The 26058-nt window shown below is 46.3% G+C and overlaps 1 protein-coding gene across 3 annotated transcripts in view; it reads right to left on the reverse strand.

Moving 5' to 3' along the window:
* PRICKLE2 (prickle planar cell polarity protein 2) overlaps positions 1-26058 on the reverse strand; it is a 312913-nt gene that overhangs the window by 42505 nt on the left and 244350 nt on the right. For all 3 annotated transcript variants that reach the window (XM_032411692.1, XM_032411694.1, XM_032411693.1), the window contains 4 exons: positions 14485-14598; positions 11473-11610; positions 7484-7687; positions 4126-4312 (listed from right to left, as the gene is read on the reverse strand). In XM_032411692.1, the coding sequence (XP_032267583.1) occupies positions 4126-4312; positions 7484-7687; positions 11473-11610; positions 14485-14598 (643 nt within the window). The remainder of the gene's footprint in view (positions 1-4125; positions 4313-7483; positions 7688-11472; positions 11611-14484; positions 14599-26058) is intronic.

Consider the following 26058-nt stretch of genomic DNA (forward strand, 5'->3'; position numbering starts at 1 on the left):
AGCACACAAGTAGGCAGAGCGGCAGGCCGAGGGAGAGAGAGAGGGAGTAGCAGGCTCTCGCTGAGCGGGGAGCCCCACGCGGGATTTGATCCCAGGACTCTGGGATCATGACCTGAGCCGAAGGCAGCCGCTTAACCGACTGAGCCACCCAGGCGCCCCTAGGGACACCACCTTCTTGCCACCCTTGGGCCATGAGCTTTGGGCAGGGCTAAAGCCATGCCTGGACCTAGTACTGGCTAGTAAAAAAACTGCATCTCCCACCCTAGTGGCTGCTTCAGACGTGGGCGCAAGACCTGCTCTAGTCCAATGGGAGAGTCACCCGGGACTGTCGCTAAGATAGTGACGTAGGGAGGTTCTCTTGACAGCAGCTGCTAAGCTGGCAGGATGGAAGCCTGGATGCATTGGGGTCCCCCTCCTGTGGGGAGAGCCTGTGGGCTATGCAGTCTCATGCAAGTACTGCAGAATGGAAGGGGACCTTTGCAAGACTCCTGATTTCTGATAATAAAAATCTTTGCAGAAATGTAGTACTAGTGTGAACTTCCACCTTCAGTGGCTAGCAGTCCGGAGCCTGGACCCTCCAGGAATCACTCTGAGAGCCCTGTCTGGAGAGCTGGTAAATAAGAAACTGGAGAACGATCTCCAAAGAGAAGGGCAAGAACAAAGGGCAAAAGGCAAAGCAGCTGTCCCGGCCTCCTGTGCTCTCTGCCGCCTACCTTTAGGTCCCTGGAGCCCAGGGAGAGAGAGGCACAAAGCACTTCCTCTCCTACAAGCTCCGCCCCAAACTAAGGGGTCTCTGTTTCTTCGGGAGTCCGGCCCTAGGGACTGAGAGGGGAGTTTTAGAGGGACGGAAGCTGCCACAAAGGCAAAGCGAAGGCAAAGCGGCCACCGTGGAAATGCACTCCCTGTCAACAGGGCATTCCCGGGAGGAGTGGGAGCTGGCGGGGCGGGGCTCAGGACGGGACCCAGAGCTGCGGCTCCATCCACACTTGGTCCCCAGGCTCCAGGCAGGAAGCAGGGCAGCAGTGCGGGAGGCCGAACTCTGGAGTCCTGCAGAGTGGGGCTTCAGGAGTCAGTGAGGAGTCAGAGGAAGGGAGCTTAGCATCCCAGCTGCATCCCATTCCAGCTGGTTGTGATGGAGCTGCTGAAGCCCATCTGCTGAGGTTCCAATCCCGGCTCTGCGGCTTTGTGACCCTAAGCAAGTGGCTTCATCTCTCTGTGCCTCAGTCCCCTCTGTGGTAAAACGGGGACAATAACAGTTCTGACTTCACCGGGTTGTTGTGAGTTAATGTGCAGGGGTGCCTAGACCTGTATCTGCTAACTACTCTCACTGCTCTTCTCCTAGTTTCGTTACGCCCTGATTGCCCATCTTCCTCTCTGCTCTGAGGGCCACTGCCTGGATGCAGTCCAAGAGCGAGCTCTGGGGCTGGCTCCGTCTTCCCTGCCGTCCCCTGCAGAGGGCTGTGCTCACCCCCGGCTGTCCCGCAGCCCAAGCAGCCGCAGGCTCACCCGCTCCCTGTCAGAGGCACGCAGGAAGCTCAGTTCCCGTATTTGTCCTCCCCCAGCTGCCTCTCTGAGCTTCTGCAAGGACGCACGCTCTGATGTGGCAGCGGGGGCCCAGTTCTGGGGACGGGGCCTTGCAGAAGGCTGGGCTGGGGGTGGGGCGCGCAGAGGGGAGGCGGGTGACAAAACGGCCCAGCAGGCAGTGCAGTGTGGTCCCCGATCAACATCCCTGATGTCAGATGGTCCTGTGAACTGGTCCTGAACTCGAAACATCTGGAAGAGGGCTCTGCTGTTCCACATCTAAGCGTTCCTTTTTAATTCCCCCCTCTGAGCCCTGTAAGCCCTTCTTGGAGGGCGTGTGTGTGTCGAGCGCTGCTCTAGCCTCGGTCTGTTTACAGGACTGTCTACTCTGCTGTGCGCCGGCAAAAGCCCCGTTGCCCTAGCGACGGCCGCCTGATGCAGGGTCCGCTCTGAGCGGCTGTATAAATACGGAGTATTTGTATAATAGGGTCAGAGCAAAGCACCAGGAGATGGTGGTATGCAGGAGAGACAGAGCATACCCTTTCACTGTTGCAGGAAAATGAGGTTTCACAGAAAAGTAGGGGAAGGGAAAGAACAAAATCAGGGACCACATTTTAACTACAGCAGTGATAATAGTGCAGGCCACAGAGGTCCCCCTCTCTGGTAAAACGCTGACGCCTTTTTCTGGATTTAAGAGGGAGAAGACAGTGCCTGTCAAAGTCCTGAAATAGCTAGAAGGAGAGAGAAAGAGAAGAAAACAGAGGGGCCTTCTGAGGTGGACCTGCTGTGGTGACCGACAGATTTCCTCTCTTCCAAGTTGCTGAGCAAACATTCTAAGTGGCAGTTTCTGGTGAGGCTTTTAAGCCCCAGTGGAAAGGGACAGAAGAAACAGCAACACTAGCGAGAAGCGGGTGTCGTGGCGGCAGGTGAGCTGTCCGTACCCTCGCCGCCTACTGGCAGACCCAGAATCCACACACAGCAGTGCTGGCTCTGAAAGCTGCACCATCTTCCCCCCAACACAGCCCACCCTGGCCCTCCTCACGTGGCCAGCCACCTGTCCAAATCGAGGTCCCCATTTCCTAACTCTTAGCATCAAAGCAAGTCTGTTTCCCTGTTTCGATCTTGGGAGAAATGAAAGCTGGTGGGTCCCCGGTTGAGGCATCAGGCCGTGAGAGGGGGGAGGCCAGTCAGTGGTTAGGGGAAGGTGGATGGGCACATCACCCAGGCCCCCCAGCAGGGAATACTGCTGGAGAATACTGCTGCATAGCAATGCTGAACCCCGGGCCCGGCAGGGACTCCAGCTCTGAAAGGCCTCATGGAAGCAGACCTGAGTCTGCGGGGACAGAAAGCCCAACAACAAAGGACCACTGAGCACACAGCAGGTGCCCTGCCTGCAAAGCTGTGATTTTTACCAGCTCCCAAAGCTCTCCAAAGTACTAGCTAGGTTTTCATTTGAATAAAAGATCACTTCTGACGAAGCAGGGAGACAAAGTCACTTCTTTTGGTTCCTGATAAAATCCTTGACATGGGGCAAAATGGGCTCCCAGGCTGATTATCCCCACATCTCCCCACTAGAGGTAAGAAGCTGGCAGCTTCTGAGCAGATTTCTTGGACGTGCACAAGCCACAGGAAGAGCAGGTTGCTGGTCTCCCAGACATTCGTCCCCTGCTAGCTCTTTCTTTTCCTTTTTAAAGGGTGGCTCATTCTGAAGGTGCCAGAACAGGCGAGCTGAATGAGGAAGCCACAGATGCAGCATGATCTGGAAGAGCGTTGAAGGGTTGAACAAATCGGTTATTTGCGAAGGGAAAATGATTTCCACCATCTCAGATCTGCTGCCTCTTTGGGGAGTTTATAGCTTATAAGCTATTTCAGGTTCTCTTGCTTTGTATTTGGCTGGGTCAGCTTTTGCTGAATTTTTTTTTTTTTTTTTTTAAAGACATGCTTGCCAGAAACCATTTGGTTTTCTTGACAACCCCTTCCTACCAAGAGGACTATGCTGGTTCCTCCCTCTGTGGATCCTCAAGTTTTCCAAGGAGGCTGTGGAAGACATCTGTTTACATTTTCCCTCAGAGTTTCCTTCTGGGACTTCTCCCCCTCCCCTTGGTAGTGGGGCTGTACATCCCATAACCCCATCTCGGGGGTGGGCCTATGACTCAGGCAGGCCAACCGAAATACCCTCTTGTCTTGTTTCCAGGGTGGCACACGTGACCAAACCAGGGATGATAAGGTTCCTATTTGGAGGAACCAATTTGGATACTAGAACAGATGCAGCCTCACTCCTTTTGAGAATGCAAGTGCTAAGATTATGTATAATTGGGGAGTCCTCTTAGCCAGCATGTGAAGGCAGCTTGCTTTTTACCAATGCCAACAGAAGGCAAGTAGTGCTGAGACACAAAGGATAGAAAACCCTCCAGACTTTGAACCCTTGAGCCATCCCTACCTGAAGCAAGCACACTCCTTGAACTTTCCAGTAAAGTGAGCCAAGAAAGTCCCTTTTTTCACTTAAGCCAGTATGAGTTGAGAGCCAAAGGGCTTCTAACTACGCCAGATGCCAAGGAGACCCAGTCACAGTAGGACTGAGCTGAGTACCAAGCGTTGCCTCACCTATGTGTTGGGCACAGGTGTCGCAATATTCTGCATACAAGGACTCGAAGCAGCGGCAACAGTAGGGCCTTCCCTCCTTCATGATGTAGCGCTGGCCGCCAAGCACCGTCTCGCACTCGAAGCAGCAAAAGTGTTTCATGTGCCAGTGCCGTCCCTCAGCTTCTGTGCATTCGTCTGCAAAGATGATCTAGAGATGGGGAAGCCAAAGGATCAGTGGTTAAGACCCAGCCAGGAGAATGCACTTTACCGGAGAAGAGCTATGGGGACCCCAAACTAGAAGGATGGGAAAGCAGGTCTTTCCCACAAATTACTCAATAAAAAAATCTTATCTGTACTTGCATATTCTATATCGACATCAGTTAGCACATTGGGATTTTCCTAAAGCATAATTAACCACAGTTTTTGGCCTGCCCAGATATTAATTGAACCACATTTTAATAAGAGAAATAAAGGTCTACCCTGAAGAATATAAAGCAAGACCAGACACCGATGGTTTGTGGGCACTTTGGACAACACATACATGTCTTATTTGGCTGATGCAACATCTTTTTAAAAATAGGGAATGTCATTTTAACACCTAGACTCCTGGTTTCTTTGCTGAAAACACAGTATTTGAGAAGGAGGACTGCTAGATGAGTGGTGAGTTCTCCAGTTCAGTCATATTTTTCACCACTCACTGCTGTCTTAAAATGAGTCACCTTCGTGTACAAAACCTGCCTTGCCCTCAGAAGCATTTGTGTTTTGACCTCTAATATAGACTTTTTAAAATTTCAAAGCACAGACTTCAAAGCTGACTACAAACTACAGTAATCAAGGCAGTGTGGTACTGGTATAAAAACAGACGTATAGATCAATAGAAGAGAACTGAAAGTCCAGAAACAAACCCAAACATTTATGGCCAACTGATTATCAACAAAGATGCCAAGGACATTCAATGGGGAAAGAACGGTCTTTTCAACAAATGTGGCTGGGACAGCTGGATAACCACATGCAAAAGAATGAATCCAAGCCGTATACAAAAATTCATTCAAAAGAGATCAGAGACCAAAGGAACTACATACTATAAAATGCTTAAAAGAAAACACAAGTGTAAATTTTCAGGACCTGGATTAGGCAATGGTTTCGTAGCTATGACATTGCAAGTGTAAACAACAAAAGGAAAAAAAACCAGATAAATTGGGCTTCATCGGAATTAAACACTTCTGTGCTTCAAAGGACATCAAGAAAGTGAAAATGTAACCACAAAATGGGAGAAAATAGGTGCAAAGTATGTATTTGATAAGGAACTAGTATCCAGAATATAGAAGCAACTCCACAATGAAAAGAAAAATCACTCAATTAAAAAAAAAACAACAAAAAAAACAGGCAGAGGATTTGAATACACAGTTCTCCAAAAAGAAGATAGACAAATAGCCAATAAACACATGAAAAGATGCTCAACATCATTACCCATTAGGGACAGACGTATCAAAACCATAATGTGATATCATTTGCACCCACTAAGATGACTAATGAAAAGTAGTGTTGAGGATATAGAGAAACTAGAACCTCCTTCCCTGAGAGTAGGAATGTAAATGCCATAGCTTCTCTGAAACGAAGTCTGCATTCCCTCAAAAACTTGGACACAGAATTACCCTATGCCCAGCAATTCCACTCCCACGTATATACTCAAGAAAACGGAAAAATATATGTCCACACAAAAACCTGCATATGAATGTTCATAGCGGCATTGATCATAATACTCAAAAAGTGGAAAGAACTTAAATGTCCATCAACTGACAAATGGCTCTACCTAACATGACCTATACACACGAACTGAGTATTATTCAGCCTTGGGAAGGAATAATGTGCCGATACGCTACAACGTGGATTCACCCTGAAAACATTACACCAGGTGAAAGATCATGTTCACAAAAGATCACACACTGTCTGATTCCACTTATGTGAAATGTCCAGAATATGTAAATGCATAGAGACAGAGAATAGACTAGTGGCTGCCAGGGGTAGGGGGAGGGGAGAAGGGAAGGGACTGCTAATAGATACAAAGTTTCTTTTGGGGGTGATGAAAATGTCCTGGGATTAGACAGCAAGGAGAGTTGTGCAACTTTATGAATATGCTAAAACCCACCAAACTGGACACCTAAGAAGGGTGAACCTTATGCTAGGTGAATTACATCTCAATAAACAAAAATTTCAAAAACCTCAATCGCCATATTCTATTTGCCATTAGATAACAATAAAGTATTAGGAGCACTAATTTCCAGAAGTGGAAACTGAGGGATGAAGGTAAAGTGGCTGCCTGAATTCAGGTGGAACTGAATTCAGTTTCCCAAATACCCATCTAGAGGGTCTCTCCAGAACATCACCATCAGCATTAGAATCCAAATTAGTTAAGGCTGGTCAGCTTCCTCCTAGAAAAGTGAACCTCTCCCAGGCAGGCAGGAGTGGGCTGTGGCTGAAAAGGGGAGTGGTGCTTGCAGAAGCCCACACTGCTGTTTGCACGGTCAGATGGAACCAGAAATCCACTCTGTGTAGGAGGAAACCCCTCTCCAAGATCTTTCCCAAATTATTCCCATAAAAGTGGTCAGGTTTAGAATATTCTCTTTTCTCCTCCAAACTTTTTATTTTTTTAACTTTGTATAGAAATATAAGCTCCAAACTTGTGAAGCCAAAGCAGATTTTCTCTTCTTGCAGCTTACAGATCAGATCTGGGTGTGCCTGTGGTGGGAGAAAACACCAGGCACAGACTTGGTGTTCTAGTCCGCTTTCTGACCTGGGGTAGCCAATTCAAGTACCTCTCAGAGCATGGGGCAGGACTCTCCTAAGGGAGTATGCACCTGCCTCCTGAATCCCCATCAGAACTTTTGTCAGTTACGGGGAAACGAAATAGTGCCACCAAATGTTCCTCTTCTCAAACCAACGTGTCCCATTGAAGCTCAGGAATCCCAACTCTTTTAAGACTTAAGTGCCACACCATTACTGATGATTACTCCCCGGGACCCAGGATGAAATCGAAAACTGCACAATGCTTTTCTTTGAGAGTTTGGGGCTGCCCTAGTGCCGGCGACTCTCAGCGACAGAAACTGCCCTCCAACCTGGATGCCCAGGAAATGGCGACCTGCTAGCAACCAGGGAGGGGTGGGGCTTCTCCTGCGAGGCGTAATGCAGGAAGGTGGAGCGGCCTCTGGTTTTCTTCTGTGCAGAAGAGCACAGGACAAAGTGTGGCCTGTGGCCGGACGGAGGAGCGATGGGCGGGGCGGACGGAGGGGCGATGGGCGGGGCCTCCCCCATGGGCGGCACCTCCCCGTGGGCGGGGCCTCCCCCACTCCCCCGCCGCGGCAGGGCAGCGTGCTCCGACCTCATCACAGGCTGCGCAGCGCGGCTTCAGGCACTCGGCGTGGTGCCGGCCACAGTATATCTTCCCATCTTGGTAAAAGTAGATCAGATCCACCAGCAGCTCGTTGCAGACGGTGCAGATGAAGCACGGCGGGTGCCAGCAAACGCCGTGGCCGGCACGGGACGCAAACACGGCGATGTCCCCGCCGTTAATCTGGCCTCCGCACTGCGAGGCAAACAGACACGTCAGTACAAACACCAGCCCGTCTGTCTCTCGGGGGCGCGCCGCGCGCTGGACCGGATAAAAGCCCACCACTCCCACCAAGGGCGGGTGGCTGTGAACTTGTTTTCAAGCTAGTCACTGTGCTACCTGCTTTACATACACGGCAGGGCGGGTTTTGCTTGCCCGCCCTCCCACTCTTCTTCCTTCCAAGGAAGACAAAGCTAAAGTCACTGAGGAAATCAGGACTCGCAAGGTGGGAAAGACAGAAAAGCTCCTTTGGCAGAAGCTCTACAGGCAGGGGGCAAGCTGACCCGTGGTGAAGGTGTCCGTATCTTCTAGAAGCTCCCAACTCCATCCGGAGGCACAGCTGAGTGTAACACCACAAGGAGAAGGGGGTGGGGGGTGCATTAGGGGCGCTGTACCATGGGAGAGGGAGGGGTGCCTGGGTGGCTCAGTCGGTTAAGCGTCTGCTTTTGGCTCAGGTCATGATCCCAGGGTCCTGGGACTGACTTCCACGTCCGGTGGGGAGCCTGCCCTCTCCTTGTGCCTGCTACTCCCCCTGCTTGTGTTCCCTCTCTGTCAAATAAATAGGATAAAATCTTTAAAAAAAAAAAAAAAAAAGATGGGAGAGGGAGTGGGTTCATAAAAGTACTTAAATTATTTCTCCAAAGCCTTTCAGGCATATTTTCAGTCTGCTTTCTCTAACATCTTTTTACCTAGTCTTGACTGAAAAGGTACCACTTCTAAGGCCACACCATGGAAAGGGCTTCTCTCCCCTTCCTATCTTCTCGCTCATGTTCCAAAGTTCCTTTCCCAAAGCAGAAAGGAACAAGGCAGCATCTCTGAAAACCCATGTTATGGCTGAGGCTGGGCCTCTGAGGGAGGAGTAAAGTGTGAGGGTGCTGGGTCCTGGGAAAGGCTCTCTGCTGACCATGGCATTGGCCATGAGGTTCACGGGCTGAGGATCTAGTTCCATGGCCTAAATGAGTGGCTGGCTCTGGGGACAATGTCTAAAGAGTAGAAAAGATACCTCTAAATCTTTCCCACACCCCGGCCATCATACAGGATTAAACGTTTCATAGGAAATGAAGTAAAGGTCTCATGGAACAGTCTCTGGGAGCTCATTAAGGTAGTGACCAGACAAAAGAAAAATACTGTTGCAGAAAGTAGTATCCTTGCCTTTTATAACGTTGGTAGACCTGGGATAGACACAGTGATAACAGATAAATGGAAGCACATTAAAAATTTCAAGGGTTTATTTGAGCAAATACAGATTTAAGTTGGGCAGCACCAAACTGAAGGTGGTTAGGAGGGCTCCACCTACCTGGAGCCAGGAGGGAGGTGCTTATAGAGAAGACAGGGATGCAAAGCAAGGAAATTAATTGACCGGCTGTAGCTTAAGTGGTTGCCTTATTTGAGAAAGCCTACTTGCCTATTGGCAATTGGTTGGTCTTAAGTGTCATTTTCTCAATGCTAAGACACTGCCCTTGGCTTAGGTTTTGGTTTGCTCACATAGGTTATAAAGCTATCAGAGACATCTCAGTGTAATGGCCTCTTTGTTCAATTGCTTTAACAATACAGAATCCCATGTAATCCTCACCTTAATTCCATGATGTAGGCATTTGTCACCTACATTTTGCAGATGACAAAATGGAGGAAAAATAACATGGTCAAGGTCATCTGGCAGAAACATGAGTCAAACTTCTCTGCCTCCGTGCTCCTGTCCCTATTCTACACAACTTTTGACACCCGCTCATGAAATGTCCAACCTTCCTTTTTCCTTAAAAGAGCGCAGCTGGGCTGGTTCCAGGAGACGGATCTCAGAGGGACAAAATTCCTGATGCGAGGACACCGAATCTCACATCTTTTCTTTTTACTTATTTTTTAAACTGCTGTTAGCATTTTTAAAAGTATTTATTTATTTATTTTAGAGAGAGAGAGAGAGTGGGGTGGGGGAGTAGGGACAGAGGCAAAAGGAGAGAGAAACTCAAGCAGGTTCCGCACTGAGCAGGGAGCCCAACGCAGGGCTCGATCTCCCAACTCTGATATCACATTTGAGCTGAAACCAAGAATTGGACACTTAACCGACTGAGCCACCCAGGAGCCCTGTTTTTTTTTAAAGATTTATTTATTTATTTTGAGAGAGAGAGAGAGTGTGGGCGGGTGAGGGACAGAGGCAGAGGGAGAGACAATCCTCAAGCAGAATCCCACTGAGTATAGAGCCTGATGCAGGGCTCAGTCCCAGGACCCTGAGATCCTGACCTGGGCTGAAATCAAGAATCAGTTGCCCAACCAACTGAGACACTCAGGAACCCCTCTCCTTTTTTCTTTTCCTGAATCTCACATCTTAACCACTGACCACCTGCATCTCAAGGGTGAGTATCAAGGGTGAAGATTCCACCGCCCACTCTCTGGTCCTGTGGTTCCCCTATTAAGTAGCATCTCCATTCCACCCACCTGAACCTTCTCACCCCATGCCTTTGAAATCTCAAAAAAGGGCCACCAAATGGCACCCACTCTCCTCAGGTAGTATCTCGATTTCTCCTCACTGAGCCAGTTCATGTATCTTCAGCACCTGAATGGTTTCCTTAAGAGCTTAAGGAACTGGATGAGGCTTTTCAAAGAGCAGCACAGCCAAGAGCAGTGCCAAAAATGATGATCAGCACCAGAAGGCTCTGTGGCTAAGAGGAGGGGCAGGGAGAACCCAGGCAGGCTGCATTTCCACCTTTCTTTCTTTAAAACCTTCTGCTACCATGCCCTGAGCTCTCTGCAGGAGAGTAAGAGGAAAAACAACCCCCAGACCCAACTCAGTGAGGCCCTGAGGAGAATGCAGGGGGGCGGGGTGGCACATGCATTTCGCTAAAGAACCCTCAAACCCAAGGAGATGACCCTTTACCACCCCTTTAAATGGTGCTGGGATGATCCCATGGTCCAGGCAAATTCCATTTTCTAAAGGACTCATTTTAAAACATAAATCCACCATGTCATTCCTGTGCTTAAATCCTTCAAATGGCTCCCCATCTTCCAATGGCTTATACAACTGGCCCTCCATGAACTCTGACTTCACCTGCTACCTCTCTCCCTTCACTCCCTCTGCCGTGCCACAATGGCCAACGTGCTGTTCCTTGAACACAACAGAAAACGCTTCTGTCTCCAAGCCTTTGAGCTGCCTGTTCCCTCCACCCTCTGTGATCTGCAGGACGCACTCCCTCAGTTCCTGCAAACCTTTGCGCAGAGGCCACCTTCTTCTTTTTTTAAGATTTTCATTTATTTGTTTGAGAGACAGAGTGTAAGCGAGAGAGAGCACGAGTTGGGGAGGGGCAGAGGGAGAGGGAGAAGCAGACTCCCTGCTGAGCAGGGACCACCCCCTCACCCCCACCCCCCCAACACAGGGCTCGATCCCAGGACCCTGAGATCATGACCTGAGCTGAAGGCAAACGTTTAACCGACTGAGCCACCCAGTCGCCCCCAGAGGCCACCATCTAAGTGGTGCCTTGCCCGGCTACTTTCCTGAAAATTGCAAGCTCCCCACACCCCCCAGTGCTTGCAGCCTCCTTCCCTGCTATATTTTTTCTTCTTTATTTTATTGTTTGACTTTTTCCCCTAGAATGGACCTCCTTACAAGGGCAAAATCAAAAGCTGTCAAATCTTTTGTTCACCACTGTATCGCCAAGAGTTAGAACTGTGCCCGGCGCATGGTAGGCACTCTATGAAACAGCTGTTGCAGGAATGAATGCGTGACAGGACACCAACACAATTCCTCCCCGCTCCCTGGAATCCATGCTCACCTGTTCACAGATAGCTCCTGTCATCGTGACTGGGAAGGGCCTGACATTCCCTCGACCCAAGTTTTCACGTTTCCTCTGGTTGCTGAAGAGCTTCAGCTCCCTCTTCTCCTCCTCATCCAGGGAGTTGCAGTATCGAACCTGGACAGACACAGAGAATGTCATGGAGGCCGTCGCCCTCGCTCCGTGGGATTTCTGGAGCCCACACCCCAGAGTTTTCTCGTTAAATGTGCTCCCACTCAGCTTTACAGCGCTGGCCTGCGCTGGCCCACCAGCGGGCTCGGGGCTGGTGAACGTGTCTCTCCCTCAGACAAAAGAGCCTTCTAAAGGTGCCGAAGTCCAGAGCCCAAGTCATGAGCAGGCTCAGGGTTCTGTAACAGTCCCTCAGCCTTACTATCTGCTCCGCTGCCCCACGAAGATCCACATCACGTCGGGGAGCTCTGGCGCTAGTCAAGATCTGGGACTTTTTCCTACTTTAAAAATGATGTGGATCTTCAAATGGATTGTGGGGTCCTGATACGTTCACCTCCTTGTGTCCATGTGCGTGATCCTTGATGCCAAAGGATGGCTCCAGGCCAGCGAGCCAGAACAGTGGTCAGAGGGCTCCCAGCTTCTGTTCTCCCACCTCATTTTGGGAAAATGGGGAGCCAAAGGCTTGAGGCGAAGGAGTTGGTCCAGAGGTACGTGCCCTGCTTCACGGAAGTCCCTGCATGTTTATCTGTGTGCAGGAGGGAAAGGGCGGCCCGCTGGGCTTTGGCTAATCCATCTACTTGCGTAAGATATTTGCTTTCTTGTTAAACACAAAAACTCATGGCATTAAGGAGGGACACTATGGACACTCAAATCCAGCATTTCCCAGTCTTTCCCCCTTATTAACACATACCACGGGAATTCTGCCATAGTCTCGAACTATTATTAATACTGTTTTTAAAATGGTCTCACTTTTTAAAACTTGAATACATTTATTTAAAAAGAAAGTATATTATGATTATAAATTAAAAGTCAGTACCACCTACAAAAACCAGAAGGTGACCGTAAAACGAAACAATGTGAGAACGAAATCAGGTTGTTAGATTCTAGCTACTTCTGCTCAGGGGAGATCCTGAAACAGAGATTCTTAACACGGTTACTTAAAAGTGGAGACTGGTATGAGTTGGAGAGGTGTGAGAAAACTGCTAGCCCAAACTGAAATCCCACCCCCCACCCCCTGGGGCTGATTCAACCACTCCACCTGGAGGAATGAAGCACAATTTAAAAGGGAGTGAGTGATTCTCTTGTTATGTGGCTCACTTTCACTTACTATCATGTCTCTGCACCACCCAAAGTCCTGTGTCTGTCAGGCTTTGGGAAACACGGACCTCATCCCATGTCCTGTCTTTCTTTGCAGTAACAGTGGAAAGGTTAGGTGAAATGCTCAGATGGTTTGTTATATGACACTTAGTGGGAAATCTTTGGATCAGAACTGTTGCATCCTAACTGGAAAACCAGTGCAGCTGGGTATGTCTCAGCTGCTTCATCTGAGCAAAAGAGGGAATGATCAGTTACTGACTTTAGAACCACTCTTTGTCCTCAAAAGTGTGGACATGTTCAAGTGGGCGAAATCTGCCCACTGGGTCACTTGGAAGGAATTCTCTCCAACAGGAAGAAGAGAATTTGAATGGCCTCTTTTCAAAAAAACTACAGTTAACTGTAAACAGAATAAATCGTTAAAAGCAGAGAACAGATCACCTTGCTCTATCAAGTAAAAAAGTGTTGAAAGAAAGCCGTCCTGTGGATGTCCCCGTAAGCACCACCGCTGTGACCTGACTAGCCCAGAATGTACGCTTACACCACTGACATTTTATGGATATGCTTTTAAAGAAAGGCACTCCCCTCCTGCTTGTAAAAACCCGCATTTTCACTTCCAAATTAGTTAACTGGGCATCGGGTTACAGTGCTTGCTCTCGGGTTTAAAGGAGAAAACACTGTTAGTATTTGTTTTATGAAGTCAGAAATGGGCGACAGGAAATCACGGCTCTCTTTCTAGGGACTTGCTTCAGTTTTTAAGCTTTTGCTTCACTTATGCAAATTTATTTTTGAGGCTGTTGAATTATCCCTTTTGATCTGAATATGGGAAGATAAAAACTAAAATAGCACCTACTCAATTTGCCCAGAGATCTGGCTTGTGGGTGGGAGCAGTCGGTAGAGAGCTGGGGTCCAGCTCTTTAGAGGGCTTATTTCTCCTTTCGATTTAAAATTGTTTAAAATGCAATCAGTTAAGTGGACAATTCAATTCTAGAGGATAACTATTTTTAAAAACCAGATACTTAAAAATTAATTTCTACTTTACAAACCTAAGCCCTTCAAGCAGGGTGATCTTTTAAAAATGTATTCATGGACTGCCCTTTATGAGCAATTTGACTTCAAAGATAAGAAATGCCTAATTACTGTGACTTCTATTGAGGTTCAGGAAAAAAAGGACAGCCTGCAAGCCATCCGTCCACGTGTTCAAATGATGACCCTGCAAAGTTGGCCTTTCAATGACAAAAACACAGCCGTTCAGAGCTGCAAATCTGGATATGTGACTTCTATTGCAGCATAACGTGGAAAACTTGCACACTTCTTTAACATGAAAATGCCAGAGAGTCACAACGTTTTTTGCAGGGCTTGACCTTGAACTGGCCCAGGGAATTGCAATCAGCTAAGGGACTCAGGCAACCAGCACATTCTTCTTCAACTAGGAAAACCTGGGCTTGAGCTTTTAACTTTTAGGGCTCCCTGGATACCCCAAAACGGCTAGTAGCGCCAGGCACAGAGGTGAATCCAGTCCATAATGAGATCTGCTTCTCGGTAACACTCTCCAGAAAGTGTCGGGCCGTTTCTTTTGGCTCTAATTAAGGAAGCTAAATCCTAAAATGAAGGGCCAGAGTTTTTCTTCAGAGACCTCACCGATCACAGCATTCTGATTATGAAGAGGGTAACAATTCACAGAAGCTTCTAAGACAAGCCTTCATAAGGCCCCTGCGAGCCCCTTACCTCATTGTCATGTGGCGGCAGCTGGTGTAGTAGCTGCTTGATTCGAAGTTTCTCTCCAGGACTGTTGACGTAAGGAACCTTCTCCTCTGGGAGACAGCTGTAGTACTGGTGAACCTGCAGGAGGAAAGCGCATGGGTCACTTGGCAGTTCCCACTCCCTGGGAAGAGGATTCCAGCACACATTTGACTTCCTGTCCTTTCCACCCTTTGCAACTCAACAGCATCTGCGGTTCTCACTGCAAGCAGACAAATTCATCCTTGAAGAAAGAGTGGGGCGAGTCACCCGTATCTTGGGGCTTTCCTTCTCTGGCAAGGGAAAAATAAAGCCAGCAAACTTTCCTAGAAAAAGAGAATTCGGCAAATAGGCGGGGGAACCCAGAGGGTAGAGCTTTGTCGGCAGGCTCCCCCCCGCCCCGAGAGAGAGAGAGAAAGAGAGAGAGACAGGGCAACTTTACCATTTTCTCTGTGAGTCTCTGGCATGCACCGTGCCTCCCTAGTCAACGGGATCTGTCAGTGCCTGCCTCACCCTGGAGTCAGGGCCAGGCTCTGGCACTCGCTGAGCTGCTGGGTCCCTCAGCCTCCACCTACAGTAAAAGCCCTCTAGGTTTGGAGCACTTTATAAGGGCAGGTAGCAGTTCCCATCTGTCCGAAAAGAGAGTCACTACATCTGGGATACTGAGTATGTAATTAAAAATTATCATTGACAGGAGTAGTTTTGCACATCCCAGAATGCTCCTGTTTACGGCTCTTAGGACATACTCTTGCACTTTCTGGGGCTGACTCAACTCTAACAAAGACTTGGGAAGGCATCTAATTTTGCCTGAGAAAAGAAAACAGACATTCTACTATCCAGCTGTATGCAAAACTAGGGTCAGGAAAAACTGGCCAAAACAGAAGGTATGCTATTATACAGGAGAGGGGAAAAAAAAAAATCCCACAAGCTCAGATGACATCATGGAAAATTCTTTTCAACTATCTCTTAGCATCATGACCAGCTCTTGCGAAACAAGGCATTCATTCAACAAGACACAGAAGACAGAAGACTTGAGGCTCTAAATTCATTATATTTGTTCCACTCCACAAACTTGGTCTAATTCCCTTGAGTTTAGGGAGCCCTGGACATGAATACATTTTTTGGGAAGGCTGGGGCAAAGAGCTACAGAAGCTCTGTCTACTTTGATCTCCAGAAACGAAATCATAACTTTTTTAAAAGGTGGGGGGAGGGAAAGGCTTTGCAATGACAAGGCCTTAAAAAAAATGTGAAGGCCACTTTTATTTTCGTAACACATGATTGTAACCATTCACCATCGTGTGTGTATTACTGTCTTAAGCAGAGCCCAAAGGCAACCATAAACAGACTGCTCATAGACTAGCTGGCTTTCTCAAGACGGGGCCCTGCAACCCCTCCCTAGAGGCACCTGGCAGGGAGCCACGTCCTGGGATGCGAAGGAAGGGTTCCGGGTTTTGAAAGCAGCCCACAGGTTACCAGCCCTTTCTCTGAGAAGAAATGAAAGCCAGATCATGAGTTAGTTTGGGATGAGGAGCTGGCCATGGGCCCATCAGAGACCGGCACCCCACTTTATGCTCAGAGGAATCCGTGCATCGTACGCTGCAGCAGGTAAGTGCAGGCGGAAAGCAGAGGCCTGTGTCTTGGGGAATGGGCCTCACCCCCCAAGTTGACAGACTGCTTCTAGCAAAGCCTTGCTGCAGCATCCCTCTGTCATTCCCACGCTAGTGACAGAACCTTGGGGACAGATGCTAATAAGAAAGGAAATCACTGGAGACTCTTGACAGGGGAGTCCAATTTGAGTGCAATGGGCTGTCTCCTGAATTGCCCGTCAGGACTCACACACCCCTCTTTGCCGCCCAGGGCACGGGCATCCCTGAGAGCCCGTGTGACTTGGCACCTTGAGCCCAGCTTTCGCTGACACTGGCCAAGGCTGAGCCTGGCTGGAATCTTCCTTGCCTCTTTTGCAGCTTGGGTCAGCTGTTCCTGAACCCCCATTCGCGGCTCTGTCACTTCCCATCTCTGTGTTCCTGAGTGAGTTCCAGAACCTCTCAGAAGCCTTATCACAGGATTGTGGCAATCAAACGAGAGTGAAGGCGAAGAAGCACTTGGCCCTCAACAACAATCCGTAGCACGAATACATAGCAGTGAGTCTATTATCCGGCCCGCAGGCTCCCAAGGGAACAATCCAGATTTTCCTGGCCTCTCTTCCATTTTGAGAGGCAGAACCACACTAACAGCTTGCAGAGTGAGACCAAACCTGGAGGCCTCCAACTACCTTAGTCTAAGAAAGAAGGTGGCGGTGGGGTGGGGGAAGGGGTGGGATGTTATTTAAGCTAGTTTGATTTCAGAGGGAAAAAAAAGCAGATTCTTACAAAGATGTGGTGTTCTCTCGAGAAACCCAACAGAACCGTAAGGTCTCAGAAGGAAACGGCACCAGCTACTGAAAGGTGACTGGTAAGGGATTCTCATCTCTCTAGGTCCAGTGTCCTCTTATCTCTGCCCTAGTCTTCTTCCTCAGCAGATCTGTTCCTTAGCTTCTCAAAGTTTAAGGTTTCCCACAGCTCCTGAACTTACACAACCTCCTTTCACGGCCATCCTAGACTGACTCACTTGGCTCCATTCCCAAGTCACCAGAGAAGGACCCTGCCTACCCCATCTTGGGCAAGGTCCACACCTGCAGACTGGATCGGAGAAGTTCCATCCTGTTTTGAGACGTCAGGGCTGGGCAAAGTAGAGGTGGCCATGACTGGAGACCTCCAAGGACCAGGAGCTTAATAAATACCCTGGCAAGCTGAGTTCCATCTTAAAGACTTTTAATTCTTCTGACTACTCTTTAAGAACATAGCTCTATCTTTCCTGGCTGGGCATCTTGTGTTGCCTTTTATAATTCAAGCCTACTGATCACAGCCGCAGAAAATACGTCCTTCCTACCAGCATCCAATAATTCCTTGAATACAGAATGTACTAAAAATAATTCCTCTCAGAAGGCAGTCAACAGTTTGGTGGATGACTTAAAAACCTACCTAGTGAAATGCACCATTTTGAAACCAAATCAGCTAATATTAACTAACAACCTCCCAAATCGTCCCCATGTCACATGGCAGGTGATCCGGCTTGCTCGGAGGATGGGGAATGAGTTGGTCCTTCACCACTTCCCTTGGTCCTTCCATCACTTGGATTCTGTGTCTCCTCCTGGTGTTCAAGAGCTTGGTAAGTCCAAGCTCTTCCTTGAGCAAAGGGATGGGAAGGATGGAGAAGCTCCCCTCTTGAATTCCCAATCTGGGTCTGGCTCGACAAAGAACTGCTGCATGTAGTTTCCTTTGGCATCCTCCAAAATAAAACTACTGTGTAGCCCAAAACAAACACTGAGCAAACCAACGGTAAGGGGAAAGTATTTAGTGTACTTTCTGGCACTACGGAAATTAAATTTGGCACCACCACTGAAAATCCTGCAGATCGCTCATTTTTGTCCAACCATGCTTCTCTCGTTAATTTTCACAAGCAAATAATCATATCCAATAGAATTTTGTCAATGATGACCATGACCAAGCAATACGTGCTATGGTGATCACTTTTTCCTCCTGTGTATACTGAGTATCATTCTCCAAAAGGACTATGGCATGTGCTAGAAACTTGGTTCCATGTACTCATTACTCAGGTAGAGGTGCCCTGCGATACTGCACCCTGGGTTGAGCTGTAAGAGGTACACTTTCCCCAAACAAAAGCATTTTGCACACAATCAACTGGCTCAGGAAAATGAGATAGCTGAAGGCCTTTATTTATGGTGTCACTCCCCACAGCGAGGTTTGGCAAGAGCTTCAGTCTGTGTCAGAGGGATTGTTAGAGCTTTAGTCGGTGTGCAAATAAAATCTACAAAGCAAGGCCTCGCCCAGTTGGAAAGACTGGGTTTGTTAGAAGGAACTGCACATTTGACAGCATATCTGCCTGGGCAGAGATGGGAGGGAGGGAGTCAAGTGACTCCCTGTTGGTGAGAAAAGTGTGCTAATTTAAAAAAAAAAAAAAGTGCAAAGTGCTTCATTTAGAGCAGTGGTTCTCAAATTTTAGCTCGCATCAGAACCACGTGGACAGCTTCTTAAAACACCTTTCTGATTCCACAGCCCTGGGGTGGGGCCCGATGGTTCGCATTTGTACCACCTTCTCCTTTGATGCCCCTGCTGGTGGTCCAGGGAGCACATTTTGAGAGCCTTAGAGTCATCCAGCAGTTTCCCCTCAATAGCCAACGCCTTGAGGGTGCCAGGTAAATGATGCTATTCCTACACACGCCGGAGATCCAGGAGGCCCAGAGGAGGGGAGGGAACTTGTTGAATCTCACTTAATTTTGCAGGTATCTCTTGCCACACCTACATACATGCTTAAAGAAGGGGATTCCATCAGCTCTGGTAAGGATAAGCCATTCTAAAGGCAAAGTGCTCCTATTATTGGGTGGGACATTTTCCGTATCAAAAGCATCCTGTGTTCTTAAGAGTGCGAACCCAACAAAGAAGTCAGACTTTCTTGGCTGATCTCAGATTAAATTGTCCTTCACCCTCTAAATGAAGGAAGGAATCAATGAACATATTTATTTACGGAGTGGCTCTTATGGCAGGGTGTTTTTATATACGGTATCTCGTAAACCCTCCCCATGCCCTGGAGGCTGGTAGATTGTACTCATTAGACTGAGCATCACACAGCTAAATAGGGGGAGAGCCATTTTTGGACTTGGCTCCCTTATCCTCTCCTTTGTTTTTCGTGGATTCTTGGCCTTCTTTATCAAGAAAAAGAGAGACTGGCAGATGGATGGGAAAGAACTAAAAAACCAGATATAGTAGATTCCCAATATGTATGACTGACCACATACATGATGAACACGTTTTCCTTCGGTGTGCTCCATAAAATGACCAACATATGGTCCCAAATGAACTGGCAGTAGGTAAAATATGAGGTACTCCAAATGAAACGGTCTTTCCACAACTCCATGGAATGATGGTATAAGGGAGTTGTGGCAGACATGGCTATCTACCTGCATCCATTTTCCTTTTCTCCCTTAATAAGAATACCAAAATCTTACTTGAAGCATCAATATGCCCAGCTTAGAAGAATATTTTTACATCTCCCTAGTAGCTATGAGTAGCCAAGCAATTAAATTCTGGCCAATGACACGTAGCATGTGACTCCTGGGAGGCTGAGCAGTTGGCAAAGGCCTTTTTTTTTTTTTTTTTGCCCATTCCCCTTTCTTACTGTTTCCTGTCTGGAATGTAAAAACAATGGCTGGAGCTCCAGCAGCCATCCTGTACCATGAAGTTCCTTATTGTACCATGGAACACCAAACCAGCTCTGGATTGCCTATCTCCGAACTTCATTTACCAACGAGAGAAAGAAATGATTTTTTTATTTACAGTCTCGGGTACTAGGAACTGAATGCCATTCCTAAATGATACAGCAATGGTTCTCAAATGTTAGAACACTGCAGAATCATTTGAGGTCTTCATTAAACATTATCTCCATTTTCATTCTTCTGGGTCTGAAAAAAAAAAAAAAGCCCAGAATTCTATATTCTTAATAAACACCTCATACCACACGAGGAGAAACACTGGTTTAAGAAGAAGGCAAACATGACTCCACAAGGTGAAGGTAAAAACTCCTGAAGTATAATCTCTGATGTGACACATTTGAAAGGCTTTATAAAAGCCCATCTTAACCCAGAGACTAACTAGAAGATTAGACCTTTATTTCACACTCTCCCTCTCCTGCAGTTTGAGAAGCTTGGAACCTCGGTTAATCTACCTCGATTCAGGAAGGCAATATCTAGTGAGGTCTCAGAAGGCCAGTGCTACAAAGAAGGGAAAGATGCTGCCTGAATTTGTGGCACGTGGTGGTTTTTATGAAAAGTGCACACTAGTTCTGAAATGGAGACCTAGAGAACAATTGGGAAGCATTACAGCCATAAGCAAGTGGTGATGGGCTGCTTTTAAGGGCCCATTTGTTTGCTGTGCCCCCACTTGCCAGAATTTCATTACCCAAGCAAGAGGAGAAGAGTGGTGTTAAGTGGCATCTAAGAGGTAAAATTGTACCAAGTTTGGCTCCTTTCCTTTTCTCCTGAAGACCCACATTATAATTTTAATTGGTTTACTCAGGAAGTAATGTAGGAAATAACAGTCCAATACCTAATGCCTAAATAATGTCTCCATGGTGCTTTAACTCCCATAGGATTAGGATCAAAAATCAGAAATAAAAGCTCACATGCAGTATTTTCAAAGAAGAATATTTCAAAGGCTTTTTCTTTCTTTCTTTCTTTTTTTCTGGCACCCAATGTCTGATTCAACATTAAACCATATCAGAAGTAGGTTCAAAACATACCCAGAATCCAGTCACCCTCCCCCACCCCTGTAGGACCGTCCAGCCAGGACTAAGTGCTCATGGGATTTATTGCCACAGCTGCTTCTGGACCCTGGCTTTCACCTTTGTTCCCTGCATCTGATTCTCTATTCAGCAAAAAGACCTACCCTATTTGAATATTAACCAGGTCATGTCGCTTCTCTTCTCAAAGCCTTTCATGGCTTCCCATTCCCCTCTGATTCAAAGCCAAAGTCTTCACTATATGATCAAGATCATGTCTCCTTAACACTTGCCAGATCATATCGCTTACTATATTCCTGTGGCTCAGTTCTGCTCCCAGTGGCCTCCTTGCTATTCCTCCCACCTCAGGGCCTCTGTACTAGCCATTCTCTTTGCCAGGCACATTCTTTCCCCCTGACATTTATGCGATTGCCCACCCTCACTTCCTCCAGTCTTTGCTCAAAGGTCACCTCATCAGAGAGGACTACCCTAATAAATCCTTATCAGAGAGGACTACCCTAATAAATCAGCACCTTCATCACCTCTTACTCTTGAGACCAGTGCTTCTCAAATGGGGCTAATGTTGACCCCCAGGGGTTATTCAGGAATGTCGGAGACATTTTTGGTTGTCACGACTGGGGTGAGTGTGTGTGTATGTACAAACATGCATGCTATTTGCATATGGTGGGTTGAGGGCAGGGATGCTGCTAAATCTCCTACCATGCAGAAAATAGCTTCCATAGTAAAGAATAACCTAGCTCAAAATGTCAATAGCACTGAAACTGGTAAACACTTAACCTGCTTTTCTTCAAAGAACTTACCACTTGCTGATGCATAATCTATTCATTCACTGTCTCTCTCTTCCTTTAGAATGTGAATACCTGGGATTTGGTTGACTATCTACCCCCAGATGAGTGTCTTATACCTAGCAGGTGCTCAACACATGTTTGCTGAGTGAATGCATGCTGTGTTCAAATCTCACCTTTCTGCCTCTCTGGTTTATGGAAGGATTTGGACAGATACATGGGGCAAGGGAATACAAGTGAGATTTCCACAGGAACCAGAGTAAAACTCACAGAGCTTCCCTTTCATCTCATCAAAGCACCTGCTTTGTCACTGAAGATTCCTGATGTGGGGGGATGGAGGAGCAAGCTAGAAAGATGAATGGAATAACTGACGAGGGACTATTCCTTTAAGAGGAAGGGGCAAAAACAACGCCCATTTGTATTTGAAGCTATAGAATTTCTTCCAAGTTGAGTCAACTTTGTTCAAATTACAGAAAATAATCACATTATGTCCTAAGTAGTTCCTGTAATCGCAAATCGCATGAGTTGTTCTTCTTATATGCCTCCTAGCTCCACATACTCACTCCTTCCAAACCTTTAAGTTATTTAAATTTTTTACTGAGAATATTAGAATATTAAACTTCAATGTTTAGTTAGAAAATACTTTCCAGGGGCGCCTGGTTGGCTCAGTTGGTTAAGCAGCTGCCTTCGGCTCAGATCATGATCCTGGGGTCCTGGGATTGAGCCCCACGTCCGGCTCCCTGCTCAGCGGAGAGCCTGCTTCTCCCTCTCCCTCTGCCTGCCACTCTGCCTACTTGTGCTATCAAATAAATAAATAAAATCTTTAAAAAAAAAAAAAAAAAGAAAATACTTTCCATTTAGTTTGGAGCATTACCTGGCAGTTATTGTATCCTGTCTTGAAGAAGAGGTCCCAGAAATGAAAAAAGTTGGAGTTTCAACACTTCCCCTTCAAACTACAATTACATAAAGACTCCCCTACCCCAATTTTACCAAAACACTCTTTGCAGAATGTCTACACATTTGCATACATGCCCTGCTAAAAATTCCTCAACAGTTGCTTACTTTTTTTGGTAACAGTTTCAATATTGCCTTTAGACAAAATATACACATACATATGCATGGAAAAAGCAGGATGGTAGTTTCCTATAGTGGTTAAGTGTTTGGACTCTGGAATCATATTGTTTGGGTCTGAATACCGGATTGAACACTTTCCATCTGTACACAGTTGGGCAAGTTACTCTATATTTCTTAAGAAGTCAATATCTTCATCTGTAAAATGGGGACAATAACACTCACTTTAAAGTACTGCCATGAGGATCAAAGGGTATAATGCCATAGTACAGAGGCAGGCACGCAGCGAAGGCTCTGTTTTTTAGCTCTGAAGCCATCGAATGCCTAAGTCATAAATGCCTATGTCATGGACTGAATTGTGCCCGCCTGTTCACATGCTGAAGCCCTAAACCCCAAAGTGATTGTATTTGGAGACAGAGCCTTTAAAGAGAGGATTACATTTAAATGAGGTCAGAAGGGTGGGGCTGTGATCAGAAAGAACTGACATCCTTATAAGAAGAGGAGGAGACACCAGGAGCGTGCACGCACAGAGAAAGAGCCATGTGAAGACATACGCAGAGGGCAGTCGTCTGCAGGCCAAGAAGAGAGGCCTTACCAGAAACCAACCCTGCCGGGACCTAGATCTTGGACTTCTTGCCTCCAGGACTGTGAAGGAATAGAATCTGCTGTTGACGCCACCCAGTCTGTGGTGTTCTATTATGGCAGCCTGAGCAGACTGGAAAGGGCCGTCTCCTATATGCACGGAACAGGTCAAGTGCTTGTGGGGAAAGGACATGCATACAAATAAGAAATGATCTCTGGATGAAGGTTATAGTTGAGTACAGTATATAAGACAAGTATGCAAGTGACCATAATGCAAAGTTAAAATAATGCAAGAGCCATCCGAGGCAGACAAAAACACTACAAAGAACAATAAATCAAATTCCTAAATTTGTACCCTTGCCCATTTCCATGGTGGAAACAATCCCGCTGTGGATGATTTCTCGCTACCCATGTGACATCATTGGATGTGGGACTGGGAAGAGATGCAGAGTAGCATCCATTATATGGTATTGCCACCACATGGATATAACAGAAGAAATAAACCCAAGCGTACAGATAACAGTGAAACACAGGAAAGTAATTATGAAGGGATGAGTTCTGAGTACCTATCACCTTTGATTTTAATATAAGTTAAGTTTATACAATTAAGCTTTAAAAATGGCTGAATGAGCACTGGGTGTTACATGCAACTAACGAATCATTGAACATTATATCAAAAACTAATGATGTACTATATGTTGGCTAATTGAATTTAAAAAAAAGAAATTTGCATTCTCAAAAAAAAAAAAAAAAGGCTGACTTTAACAACTGGCTTACAGAATTCCTGAAAACTGACCAATGGGATCTTGTGAGGTCAGCCAATTCCAGCACACCACTGTCAGAAACTTATATCATCAGTTTCTTTGGCAAACTCTCTTTAAAAAGGTAAAACAGTAGGAGGCCTGTAAATATCTAAAGACTACTTCCAAGGACATGAAGACAACCACCCAGCTCTAGCTCTGTCTTTGATGGTTCTGGCAAATAGCATATTGCGCCAAGTCATCTACTTTCACTGATATGTTCTTCAAAATATTTACAGGTCTCACTCTGCTAGTCCTTTCCATATTCCCTCCATCCGTGTGCCAAAAATTTTGCCCTTTCTTTATACATCTTTTCCTCTGCTCCCTTCTTGTTTCCTTCTTAAATCCCTGGGTATAATCCAGAAGCGAAGAACATTTAAAAATAGTCACTTATGTACTAGCAGGTGTCTGATTTTCTCTTCTAACGTTAAAAAGGATGTGAGTCGAACATATTGTAGGTATCCACAAGAAAGAAAAACAACAACAAAAACCCCTCCTGAAACCTTAATAAAACTCTACTTTTTTTAAGCTAGCCTGGGAATGGCCAATGGTGCTCTAGTAGGTCATTGATTCTTACTTAAAAAAAAAAAAAAGGGGGCGCCTGGGTGGCTCAGTTGGTTAAGCGACTGCCTTCGGCCCAGGTCATGATCCTGGAGTCCCTGGATCGAGTCCCGCATCAGGCTCCCTGCTCGGCGGGGAGTCTGCTTCTCCCTCTGACCCTAACCCCTCTCATGTGTTCTCTCTCTCGCATTCTCTCTCTCTCAAATAAATAAATAAAATCTTTAAAAAAAAAAGAAAAAGAAAAAAGATTCTCCACTTCTGGGATAGCCATTCAAACCACAACTATGTTACTATTTGTCTACAGTGTAGAAGAGGGAAACTGCATTTGATATTTAATGTTTGAATCTTGACTATAACAGATGTTCAGTCTGCAACTGTGACGAAGTTATCTAAATTCTCTGGGCTTCCTTGTCTTCATTTCTAAGACTAGGATAATTGTACTCATCTTGCAGCATTGTGAGGAATAAAGGTGATGACAGAATGAAAATACACTGTTAACCGTAAGGCCATATATAATTGTCAGATATTATTACTGAAAATAAAAACAGTGGGTGTAAGAAATGCATTGCATTAGAATTGGGCAGCTAGTAATAATAACCTAAGTATAATGGTCTAGGGCCAACATGGCATTTTGTACAAACCACCAAGCATCTAGGTTCTATCTTTCTATACCACCATCCTGTTCGTGGCATCTGTTCTCCAAATCACAAAATAGTTGCTGGAGCTCCAGCCATCATTTTCACATTCCAGGCAAGAAGATGGAGAACATCAAGGGGAATATTACCTATCTCCCAGTTGGATCAATAACATTTAAAGAGATTTCTTAGAAGTACTATCCAACTTCTATTTGTAACCTTTTGTCTAGACCCAGCTCTAAGAGAAGCTAGGAAATGTAACCCCTAGTTAAACAACTGCTGTTCAGAATAAAATCAGGTTTTGTTAGTAAAAAAGGAGGAGACACTTATATTGGAAGGACATGTAGCAATTGTGTCCCAATAAATATATCAGTTTTGGGTTACCTCTTCCCTAGGTGGACTCCTTAGGAGTTTCCTGTATGGCATCTTTCCTGTGTATTAAGTTATTGTTTCTGATTCCACACTTCACATAATTAGTCCATTTTCCACCTCTATTATTAGAAAAGACAGATTTGCAATGTCATGTAAAACCATTTTGAAGAAAATTTAGAAAGCAGCAACAGGAGAAATCCTACAACAAATGCAACTTTTTAACTACCCAAAGTGATGTATAAGGATACATGCTATAATTCTAGTTAAGAATTCTTCCTTAAATAGACAGGAGATTGGTGATCACAGGATGCTGTTGGAAATCCATTTTAAATTACAAGTTGGTTGGGGTGCCTGGGTAGCTCACTCAGTTAAGCAGCAGGCTCTTGATTTCAGCTCAGGTCA

This window comes from Phoca vitulina, unplaced genomic scaffold, assembly GCF_004348235.1.
Source record: "Phoca vitulina isolate PV1807 unplaced genomic scaffold, GSC_HSeal_1.0 scaffold13, whole genome shotgun sequence".
Taxonomy (NCBI): Eukaryota; Metazoa; Chordata; class Mammalia; order Carnivora; family Phocidae; genus Phoca; species Phoca vitulina.